The sequence below is a fragment of the Oryzias latipes genome, chromosome 11 (genome assembly GCF_053564925.1).
Source record: "Oryzias latipes strain Hd-rR chromosome 11, Olatipes_Hd-rR_3.1".
Lineage (NCBI taxonomy): Eukaryota > Metazoa > Chordata > Actinopteri > Beloniformes > Adrianichthyidae > Oryzias > Oryzias latipes.
The window spans coordinates 12,409,413-12,421,620 of record NC_136247.1 but is presented as its reverse complement, the minus strand read 5'-3'; the positions used below and the strand labels follow the sequence as shown (position 1 = coordinate 12,421,620).

General features: G+C 41.6%; 1 protein-coding gene across 2 annotated transcripts in view; it reads right to left on the bottom strand.

The window, feature by feature from the left end:
* rnf19b (ring finger protein 19B) overlaps nucleotides 1–12,208 on the bottom strand; it is a 32,909-nt gene that overhangs the window by 2,977 nt on the left and 17,724 nt on the right. For both annotated transcript variants that reach the window (XM_004074072.5, XM_011481015.4), the window contains exons 3-9: nucleotides 7,327–7,526; nucleotides 3,336–3,480; nucleotides 3,102–3,264; nucleotides 1,335–1,449; nucleotides 1,084–1,224; nucleotides 821–1,010; nucleotides 585–719 (exon numbers count right to left, since the gene is read on the bottom strand). In XM_004074072.5, the coding sequence (XP_004074120.1) occupies nucleotides 585–719; nucleotides 821–1,010; nucleotides 1,084–1,224; nucleotides 1,335–1,449; nucleotides 3,102–3,264; nucleotides 3,336–3,480; nucleotides 7,327–7,526 (1,089 nt within the window). The remainder of the gene's footprint in view (nucleotides 1–584; nucleotides 720–820; nucleotides 1,011–1,083; nucleotides 1,225–1,334; nucleotides 1,450–3,101; nucleotides 3,265–3,335; nucleotides 3,481–7,326; nucleotides 7,527–12,208) is intronic.

Below are 12,208 nucleotides of genomic sequence, written 5' to 3'. Positions count from 1 at the left end.
TCATCGTATGAAACACTTAAGCCAGGATGTGTGAGGGGCTGTAAACCAGCAGCAGAACGCATAAACAGAGAGCTCCCAGTAACGGGAAGGGGAAGAGGGGCGGAGGTTGCTTCATGCCAACAGTCCCACCCAGAACTCAAAGGCGTATTTCTGGTAACTACTGCCACTTTGCAGAAACTATGTCCAAGAAAATAACACAGATTTTTTATTTTGGCATAAAGCAGCAGAAATCCTAATTAAAAGACCACTGGGAACGCTTTTACAATAGATCAAAAGATGAATGGAGTGGGAATTTAAGGATATCAAGATTCAATTTCTTCAACTCTTTGACCAATTGATAAAAACAGTTACTTTTCTTTGCTGCTGTGACTGTTTTTTTATGTTTATTGCTCTAACGTGCTTTAAAGTTTAAATAGATTTCAAACCTTCATGAAGGACAAATTTTCCATTTCCAATTTTCTTTATCAATTATTTTGAGACTTGTTTCTCACCTGTGAAGTTTTGAACTTCTTATTGATCACTTCAAACTTGTGTTTTTTTGCATGAAAAATCTTGACAGACATGAAAAGAAGAGATCTGCTAACCTGTCAGGTAGGGTGTAGGAGGAGATGATGGATCCAGCCATCCCTCTGGTGCTGGCAGAGTCACTTCCTGCTCCCAGACTGCCTGTCTCCCTTTGGGAAGATTCTTTAGCCAGCTCTCCTGTTTGAACTTCCAGCCTGCAGTGACATCGGACCTTCATCACTCATCTTTACTCGTTACAACCTTTCATTCTAGTTAAGCAGTAACTGAGTTGTTCCCTTCAATCCTGCGTCCTCACCTGCTGTATTTGCCGGTGCGAGTTCCCAGAACGCCACCAGCCAGTGTGTTGAAGTGAGGGGTGTCTCCCAGAGTCCCCGGGGCCACGGAGAGCCCCTCGCTGGGCGTGGTGGTGCTCAGACCGCTGACCGCTCCTTCTAAGCTGCTCTCCCCAAGGCTTGGAGACTTGAGTGCTCGCCATGCATCCGCCACTGCAGAGAGACTAAGTCAGCTGTGTCCCTCTCCGTACCTGAACTTCGAAGGTTTCTGCTTCACGGCACTCACCTGTGATTGGACCGTCGTCCTCATCGAAATCGATCCGGACACCCCGGCCTTTCCCCCTGCTCACGCCGCAGCCGCCTCCTCTGCACAGCGAGATGGGCACCACTCCGTACACATAGGCCAGCATGATAGGAACACCGATGCCTGGAAGACAAAAACACAAACATTTAACTTTACAGTACATTTGAACCTCCTAACAGCTTCAGATAAAGAAACAGAAGAGAACAAAAACATTCTACGCCTGCGCTTCTTACCAATGCTTACGGCTGCGATGACAGGGGCGGTAACAATCGACAGGGCCACGCCCCCAGTGATAGCTAAATTCCTCTTGTGGCGAGAAGACTTCTTCAGCTCGTAGTGCGCATGGATCTAAAGCAGAAGGAAGGAAGAACGCTCAGAGTGGTCACTTCAAAACATCAAGAAGCTGCTTCTCCCATAAACACTGCAGTGAGTCCATTGTGCGGGCGGCACACTGATAAGTCATGAGCGAATTTATAATAACAACCCGTCCACCACACTGTCCCCTACAGGAATGTTTTGGATAAACTGCATCCTCACATACAGTACTTGAAACTCCGACCAGAAATGCAGTTTTATCTGATATCCACAAGGTGGTGCACAAAATAAATAAATCCTCAGAGTTCTGTTTTGTGTTACTTTTTTAACTTTTCTAGCTTTAGCCAAAAAAAGAAAACATGTAGATACATACTGGGAAATGCATTAAGAAAAAAAGAAGTTTGTTTATTTTTTTGCCCAGTAAGAGTGAATATAGAGAGACAATCAAATAAATGGACCATAGTTGACAATGTCACTAAAATCCACCAGAAAAAGAAAGACTAATTGTTTTTTCTACAAGAAACTAAAAGAGGTGAAGTTAGCTTTCTTTAACCATTTTCCCTAACTTTAAAGACATTTTCCATTTTACAAAACATTTCTGTCTCACCTCTGTTTCTGTTTCAGAGTTTTTCCCACAAACATTACAATAATTGACCAGAAAATTTAGTTAGACTAGAAAAACTTACACAATCATTTCAAGAGTGAAGAAATCTGAATGTGAGAAAATGTCATCACACTGCAACTCTGTGACTTCCAGACTGTCAGCAGAAGAGACTTATGAAACTGTGTGGTTTTCTGTCTTTGGTTTCTGCAGCTATCAAGACGAGAGACAAACATCACGCTCTCAGACTATGAAGATTTAAGGGTGTTGAACAGAGCGGCAGTTTCGAAGACGAAGAAGATGAAAGGGAAGTTAATATAACTGTGAGATTCTCATGATTGTGTTCATATTGTACAACTACAAACACAAAATAAAGTTTGACAAACAATCTTCTTTCATTCATTTTCTAACCCCGTTTTTGTTCCTTTTGGGACAAAAATGGGCTGCCGGAGCAAATCTTGGACAGGTCACCAGTCTGACACAGGGCGATAATCACACACCCATACAAACTTAGGGAGAATTTAGAGTGACCAATTAACCTATGAAGCATGTTTTTGGACTGTGGGCAGAAGCTGGAGTCTTCACTTGCATGGGGAGAAGATGCACACTCCACACAGAAAGGTTGGGGATTCTGTTTCAGGTCCCTTAGCCAAAACTTCAACTGGGGCCTTCTTGCTGGAAAGCGAGAGTGCTAACCACTGCGCCACCGTGCATGTACACATTGTTACATTGGTCAAAATGGATAAAAATGACGAATATTGTCAACATCTGTACATTTTAAATACCTGTCTTTAATTTAGTGCTTTTGCCTTTTCATTTATCTTTGTTGCCTGTTTCTTTTCTTCTTAGGTTAGCTTTGGAAACTCACAAGTAAGAATTTCATTGCTCAGTGTTTATGACAAACTTCTTGAATCCCGAATCTTGAATCTTAACTCCTTTTCTTTATGGTTTTACAGACTTCTCTTGAAACAGATTGTAATCTGCACTTTTGTTTCCAATCTCTGTGGATTATTAACTTAGTCCAAAGAAGGAGTCCAAAGCTTCTTTCTGCAAACAAATAAAAGCAAGACTGTGGCAGGCTCACCTTGCGGCCGATATAAACTGGTATACCGATGACCATGGCAGGAACGGCGATGCCTGCGATGAGAGTGATGCCGACAGGCGCTCCGATCAGAGTCCCCAGCTGCCACAGGATCTTCTTTTTCCTGCTCCACGGCTTCTTCCCCCAGAATGTGCAGCCTGAAGGGCTGATGGAGGGGACAAAGCAGGTGAGCCAAGGTACAGAGAAAGGACTGGCGATGTGTTGTGGGAAGACTACCTGAGGTAGTGCAGGTCAGAGATCTCTTTCATGCACAGCCAGCAGAACTCGCAGCCGCAGACGGCGCAGGTCATGTGATTGCAGCTGCCGTCGTTCATCTTGATGATGTAGGCGCCACAGCGAGGGCAGGGCTTGATGTCATCCGCTGGAGAGAAAAACAGCACAAGTGATGCTACTAAACTCGTTTCACACAGCAGAAAGTAATCCTTAAAGTAAAAAGTAATCTTAAAAGTCTACAAAAGCCTACAAGTTTTTTTTTTACAATGTCTTAAAATCCCACTCCAATGATCTTTTAATCTATTGTAAAAGCATTACCAGTGGTCTTTTAGCTATGCTTGTGCCGTTTTTACCCATGTGTCGTTGTTTAGGAAATAGTTTCTACAGAGCGCCAGGAGTTCATTAGTAATTTGCCTCTGAGTTGTGGGAAGGACTGTTGGCGTAGCCAGCACTCATTTCCCTTGATCCCTTTGTTTACATCATCTCCCACAGGCTTACAACCATTCACAACCCCAACCTTAAATTCGCGTTATAACGAAAACTGATGAGCAAAACTGGAGCTAACTAGCCCTACAGTTTTGAAATACCCAGATTCCAGCTCAGACGAGGAAAACAAAGACGTATGTGGATCTATTTGTCTGCAAGTGGATGCATTGGAATGGAGTAGAGCGGCCCATTGGTTTTTTACAAGTAGTTTTCAGATTTTTATTTGCTCTTGATTCCCCATGATTTAAATAAATAAATATTCATAAACACTGTTTTAATCCTAAGTTTTCTTTCTATATGTCCTCCATCATCAAAAAAATGTTACAAGAACACGTTTAAAACACGAAAAACACAATTTTTAGAGTGGGTCTTTGATAACTGTTAAAATTAATTTTAACAGACATTAAAATATATCTTTGGCAAAAAAAGCTCAAACAAATTATAACCAAACTATTTAAGAGTGAAAATGATGGCTTCTCTCAAAAAATCTAAAGTGTAAAATATATCAAATCAAAAATGCCCTTAAGTAAAGATAATTAAGTAAATATTTTTTTATTATATTTATCAATGGTTCCTTAATGTTGTAATAAATACAAGTGTGGATAAGAATAAAAAAAGATGTAATTTGCTTTTTTTTTTTTTCAAAATAGAAATTTTGGTTACAAATCATTTTCTTAAAAAAGCCCCAACCTGTAAAACGGTTTTTAGATTTATGTTTCTTTCATCAACATTTAAACTCCTCTGTACAGTAGACTTGCCTGGTTCTGGTTGACAAAGAAACCTGAGCTCGTTCAGAGTTCAGAGCTCGTTACATTAATGGATCGGACCTCTGCAGCCCTGCACCCTCTGATGCATTTGGAGTAAACCCGCTGCCGCGTTTCAACACTCGCTGCTCTTCAAAGGACATTTTGAGAGTTTTATACAAAGACACTCGTGGCTGATGCCTGTGGGAGAAACTGCCATTGTATTTCACCCTAACCTTGTTTGTTTTCCAGTCCTCTCCTCCTTATCTCTACGTGTCCCTGACTGACTAAGAGGCTGATGGAGAGGGAAGCGCCTGCGCTTCACATGACTCAGGCTGAGCCTTCTGGACTGCTGTCAGCTGGAAGTGAAGAAATGAGGAGCAGAACTAAGATGGACAGCTGAAGGGATTTAAGGGATGGATTTTTAATCAAGATTGCATAAAAGACGGTCAAACAAAAGCCAGAGATTTAAATGTAGTTGAACTAATGCTGAAATATCAGTTTTCATCTATACAGTTCTTAAATACAAAGAAGGCAGAGTAATATTAACCTAATTCTAAAAACAAATCCCTGTTTATTGCAGAATGACTTCATTCTTAGTTTGCTACAGGGTCGCTCCGGTGTGGTACAACAGCTGCTGTTAAAGACTGACATGCATTTACTCAATTGTGAAAAAGAGTAGATGTTATCAGGGCACAGTTATTGACAATTGTCAGCTGAATGAAGGAAATCACAGCCAGCCTGCCAGGCGATAAGGCTGCAGCTCATTTCATCTTTCAATATTTGGATTTTTCCATGGCTCCTGAGGAATGTCTTTGTATTTTCTGCTGCTTCCTTTAGAGTCCCACTCCGATCATCTTTTGATCTTCTGTAAAAACATCCCCAGTGGTCTTTTAATTATGATTATGCCGTTTTTAGCCAAAATCAAAAGTACTGTTGTTTCCTTGGACAAAGTTTCTGTAGAGCGGCAAGATTTCATTCGATTTTCGCCTCTGAACTATGGCCAGGACTAGCACAATACAGTGATCCCTTGATTATCGCGGGGGTTACGTTCCAAATAGAACCCGTGATAAGCAAAACCCGTGAAGTAGAAACCTTTATTTTTTTACAATTATTATACAATGAAATTCACTATTATACATTGAAAAGAAAGAACAAACCATTTAACAGGCTAAATCAATTGTTTTTTTAACAAATAAAAGTACTTTAGAAACGTTTTTTCAACAAATAACTTCTGTAGTGTGCTGTCAAATAATAATTTCAATCATCGATAAGAACAGAAGGCTTTAAATTGCGGAGATTAGCCCCGCCCACCGCGACCCGAGTGGATTAAACGGAGGAAAATTTAAAATGATTATGAAAAAAATAAAAAAGTACAGTGGGACAGATAGTGACTCCGGTCTTCTTTTTCACTGCTCTTCTTACTGAGCCGCTGCATCCTGTGCAGCGTTTTTTCCTTTTGAAGCCCGCGGTGCAGCTGCAGGTGTGTTTGTTCGGGAGAGGAACATAGTGATAGGCAGTTGTTGTCGCTCTTTTTTCTTCTTTGCTAAAGATCCTTATACACCGACATGCCACCATCGATTATGTTGGAGAACTGTAATGAACGGCTCATCAAAGGGTCCCATTCTTGAGCTACTCGCTGAGTGACTTTTTAGCCAATCAGAATGCAGAACACAATGCACAATCCAAATCCGTGAAGTAGCAAAACCGTGAAAAGTAAACCGTGATATAGCAAGGGATCACTGTATAAGCGCGCCCAATTTCTCTTCATCCATCTGCTTACACTCTCTCCTGCTAGCTTACAGCCCCTCACAACCCCAACCTAACATTACCGGTGCAACAAAACAGTAAACAATATTGGAGCTATCCAGCCATGCAGTTGCCAGCTTGGACGAGGAAAACAAAGATGGATCTATTTGTCTGCGCGTGGATGCATCAGAATGGAGCGGCGCAGGGAGTCTGTTGCCTGGCGATGCTAGCTTCTATATGTATGTCACGGCTATAAGCCTTTTTAACTTTTCAGCTTTTATTAATTTTTAACAAACCCTCCAAGTCTTTTCTTTCACAGCAGCTGTTATGATATCATTACATTCATGAAGCTGCTTTCTGGTCTTTAGCACCTCTGGAGCTCCAACCTCAGCCTCCCTTTATCGATGTGTTCACTGTCCCTCCTCCAAAAATGTTCAGACATCTTTAGATCAGAATGGTTAGATCAGAACCATGAATGACTATACATACATATACTATACTATACTATACTATACTATACTCATACAACACTATACAACTTTACATCTAAATTCTAGCTGCTTGTTCTGTCATTTATTATCTGTCGTTCCCGCTCCATCAGAAAAAAAGGCCCTAAAAGTTTTGCATATTTCATGTTCCTTAATTTCCCAAACTTCCTTATAGCCATGTAACCCTCATGTCTGAGTGTACTTTTAAAAAAATCCCCACGAAAGCCAGTTCTTTATGTCCTCTGTGGTGTGGACGCAACAAAAGAGGAACCTGTTCCATTAGTCATAAAAGCATACAAATAATGTTTCTGTGGTCCAAAAGCCCCTTTAAGCATTTCCCACTTTGCTGTTTCAACAAAGCTTTAGTGGTTCTAAAGATAAAAAGTTACTGAATGGTGTTTTTTTTTTTACTAGGATACATGCTTAGCTTTTGCCAAGGAATCTTTGTTTATACTAAGAGCTTTGCTAAAGTTTTCTTCTGTGTTCGCTTCAAGATGCTGAGAGACCTCAGCTGTTGATGCCACTCACCGGGTCCCTGCTCCTGTGTGAAACTGGGCGAGTGGTTGCTGTGAGTGTGCAGAGACTGCGCCCTCTGCTGGCGAGCTGAATCGCAGGTCTGGTTGGGGTGCCATGCCTGTTTGCAGTGGTAGCAAAACTCGGCGCCACAGCCCTCTCTGCGACAAACCAGCCTGGGACAGCTGGCACAGCCCGAGGCAATGACGGCGAACCTGAAAGGAAAACACAAAGGAGGAAACACAGCGTCAAAGACTTTCCAAGCAGCGACAAGTGTCACAGCACCTTTAATCTGATCATACTGAAGTTTATCAACCCAAACCCCAAAACCAGATCTGAACAATGCCACCACATCAGCAGATCACTGACTTAATTCCCCAGAGCCTGCAACTTTGAGAAGACTGCAAAGAAAGCCCTTTGTTTGCAGATTCTTGAGATGATACAAACCTGAACACAACACCAAAGAAGCTGTCAGCATCAGCTGCACCAGCAAAGAAAATGATTCTTTTATCTTTACTATTAATGCCTCAACATTGGACCTAATTTCTTCAACATCTAGCAAAAACTGTAAAAATCTTACTTTCCTGAAAGCCACATGCTGCTTTCACTGGTATTTTACCAGAAACAGAGATAACTTAGATTAAAAAGAACAAAAACTGAAGTCGGTATGTCAACCTATGAGGCCTAACTGTGTGGAAACAATCAGTCTTGTTATAAATTACAAAGAAACCAAAAAGAAGGAAGACGGTGATGCAAATTTAACTAATGAGAAAACAAGAAAACATCCAAAGCATAGACTGAACTTTAAAATCATGTTTTCTTTTGTTATTTACTCCTCTAAGTAACATAAAGTGTCATGTAAAGCAGTACAGCACTACAAGTATATTTTTTAAATGGCACTTTCTTTAGAAAAGAATAATGCTCTCCGTGCAGCTGGGCCTCCTTTTTCCAGTCTAAGCTGAGTTCTGAGGGATGTGCAGAGGCGGATGTCGGCACCCACTGCTTACTGAAAGGAGTTTGAATAAGAAAGGCTTTACGTCAAAATCTCAAAGTTATACTGACACCAGAAAATAAACCCTAATATGTAAAGTGAGTCAGGTTTCTAAAAAATAAAATAAAAAAAAAACAGCTGCAAGAATTCACGTAGAACCGATTTTTTGGGCATCGATATGACCATAGTTCTTTATAAAAAAAAACTAAAATAAAGATCTAAAGACGTACAGAAGCGCTGAAAATTAAGCTCAGTGTCCCAGAGTTTCAATCAAATGGAGCACGGGGCAAAAATAAAACTAGAATGTACGTTTTTGAGACCTGGTGTCAATCCCGGGAGCCGTCACAAAGGGAGCCTGTCATGGAAGACCGTCACAAAGCAAACGTGCCGTAGGAGGAAAGAGATTCAACGTTTTAGAGCACATACAACACAAAGATGGGGTCACGTTTTTGCCCAATTTGTTGTGTTATTTTAACTAAAAGCAAAGAGAGCGTGGAGGAAGTGATAACATGACAAACTTATTATTGTTCTGGCACTCCTCCCACATGCCACTCTGTGTTCCCATTAACGCCTCTTCAAACACCAACAGACCTGTTCTCAGGAAAATAAACCAATCAGTGCAAATCCAATCACACTGGTATTAACAGCTTTGACATTTGGCATATTTTTTGAGTTAATTAAACAGATTATTTGTGACAAATTTAGGCATCTATCTAAGGGGGTTACAGCTCAAAACTGCTGCATTAGATGGTGGAAACGTGCAATTGATTGAGCATCACAGCAATAAGCTGCTTCCACCAGACAAGATGAGACAAGTGGCAACATTCCAGTAACCTATTAAGCCTCCCCTCTGGCTTCAAACACATCATCATCCAGAAGTGAAAATAACTTAAGGATTTTTCCACTATCACTTTAAAGATCAGATACAAACAATAGCTTTTTTGTGTTCTGCTGAAAGTTTTTACAGATTCTTTCTAAGGACAAAGGTTTTGGCAAACCCTGCAATTTAGGAACCATTTACTTCCTTTTGTTTTAAATTCACAGCTGGGGAAAAGTCCGTCCTCCGAACACTCACCAGAACATTTAGCTGATGGAAAAGTAATTTGCAAAGCCATTTGGATTCTAGGTTTTGACATAAATGACTACATTTGCGGATAATTCATCGGACAGAAGCCGATAAAACTATTGTGCAATTCTCCCTGATAGGAAACATAAAGAAAAACGGTGAATCCGTTTTTTGGTAGGGTGAAGTTCAAATATAAAAATAAAACAGCATAGCAGGACCGGAGGAGTGCAGGGGAAATGAAGGGTTTTATAAGAGCTGACATGCTGAGTATGGAGAGGAAACACGCACAAGCTCTTCTGCTGATGCTCATCTCATCTAAAAGCTACCTGGACACCCTGCTGATCTATAAAAGCAACACTTAGACACAAGCAGATGTGCACCAACACCTGGATGACTAGGACATTAGAATGTGCATGTCTGGAGACAGGTAGTTCACACACGTATGCACGGAGTACAGCAAGTACGTATTGATCCGTGTAATTAAGTCCCGACTCCTGTTGCCTTGGTAACACTCTCTGTGTTGCATCAATAGTTTCCATAGTAACTGGAAGCCGGAGAAAGCAGTGGCGTGTCTTGTCTTTGTTCTGGACGCCTGTGTGCGACTATCGGACAGTTGGGGACTCGAGGAGCAAGCGAAACAGGTCAACAGGGCAACAAACAAACAAACACCCCATTTTATTTTAGCTTCAAGTCCAGTTTATGTCAACCAGAAAGGACAACTCTGGGCTCTCTGTGGAAAATACCTAGTTTTCTATGTCACCATGCTCATTTCTGTAGAGAACAAATTCAAAAGTATCAGGAGAACACCACACAGCAGACACAAAACAACAGATTACAACAGCACTGTTACGGAAATGCACGTTCACTGGAAGAAGTGGCTTCCCAGTGTGAGCGGCAATGCAGATGGTGTGATTAGGCGTTAAAATGCCACAGAGGTAAAATTCCTTTAAACAATAACAGGAGTGTATGCAGTTTGGCAGAAACTCAGGCTACACAAACACACATTAGATTTCCAAGAAAGGGAAGTACAAATACAAACATGAAAACTGGCAGATTTCCACCGTCAACATGTAAGGAAAGAGAATTTTTTTTTCTGTCTTGTTGTCAAAATGCTGCTTTAGCTTTTAAACTGCCAAGAAAAACAGGCAGAACTTTCCCACAAGAAAGTGGACACCCTTCTTAGTTCCACTGAAGGAGCTCAGACCTATTTTATTGCACCTCTCAGTGACGTGAGCCTCCCGGGAGTGCAATACGTGAGTAAACGCTGCTGTGTCCAGCGCCGGATGTTTGTGAACGACAACAAGGCCTTAGTCAACATGCCTGAATTAAACATGGGCTGGGACACTGCTGGCGTCAGACAGAGGATTGTCCGCTGGCTTATTCAGGTCAGCAGCAGCAGCCACACTCCTCCTGTGACAATGCTGACACACAGACGCACACTGTTTGTTTTATTTTTACCAGGAAATGTATTACATTTAGAATTTTCCACCTGCTAATGTTTACTTTCAAATTCAACAAACACCTTTACCCTGGAAGCTGTTGAGATTTCTGTAAATGTCTGGACAAAACCAGAACACGAGCCCAGGCTGTGATGAAGAAAGCTCACTCACAACCTTCGTCTTTTTTTCGTTTCATCTTTCTCACGGATTTCACCAGTTTTCTGAGTGCTCTGACCGAGGAGGAAGTCTTACAGACTCGTAGGTGACTCACACAAGTCCATCAAGACCAAAACTGGAGACGAAAGAGTAAAACAAGCTCTCATTTTTCTTTGTGTGAAACTTTCCAGGCGAGCATCTACTTGAAAGGAGATGCAGAAAGGTTCAGGTGATGATCTGCATGTAGGTCGTCTGTGGCAGACGGCAGACACAGCCACCGCGAGATGATGGAAGACGGGGAACTCCGTGTTTTCCGCCACAACTTTCTATTTCAAACACTGATGTGTGGTCTGGAATTAATGCGCACAGACAAGCAGACGTCACCCTCTGAGAACAGTAGGCCAAACGTTTATGATCAGAGGATGATTCCATCTCCCAGGCGTCGTCTATCAAAGGGAGGATAAGTAAACTTAAGGGCAGGTCCTCAGCTGTAAAACTTTAAAGCAGCTATCTCATTGTAGACAGCTTTGAATAGTCAGTGTTTGAATAATGTGAGAATATAAAATAAACCACAAAGTCCAGTACATTTTCAAAAGAGCATTATTAATGGAAAAGCTTTAAAAGTCCATCCATCTTCTGAACCCATAAAATCCCTTTAGGAGTTGCTGGTGCTTGTCCCAGCTGCTATTGGGTGAAAGTGGGGTACATCCTGGACAGGCTGCCAGTCTGTTGATCAACCACACACACAGATTTACGCCTAGGGACATTTTAGAACCTCCAATTAAACTATGAAGCCTCTTTTTGGACTGTGGGAGGACACTGACGAAAACCCACAAACGCACACAGAAACATGCAAACTCCACACAGAAAGAACCCAGCCAGGATTTTTCGATGTCCAGGTGACAGCCTGATGTAGGATATACACCTCTGCAGGAATGTAAATATAGGACAAAACACAACAACTATAATTAATCCACTTGGTAATTTCTTGCCAAGTTTTTCCAGCTAATTATTAACTCATTTAGTGTATGTTATTATAGCAGAGCTGCCCATTCCTGATCCTCAAGATCTACCACCCTGCCTGTTTTCCAGTTCTCTCGTCACTGCAGTTTCTGCTGATTAGCTGACTCAGGTGTCTCCTCACTCTGATTGACTAAACCCACCTGATCCAGGTAATCAGGAGCACAACATGCAGGGAGAGCTGGAAAACAGGTAGATCTTAAGGACCAGGAATGGGCGGCCCTA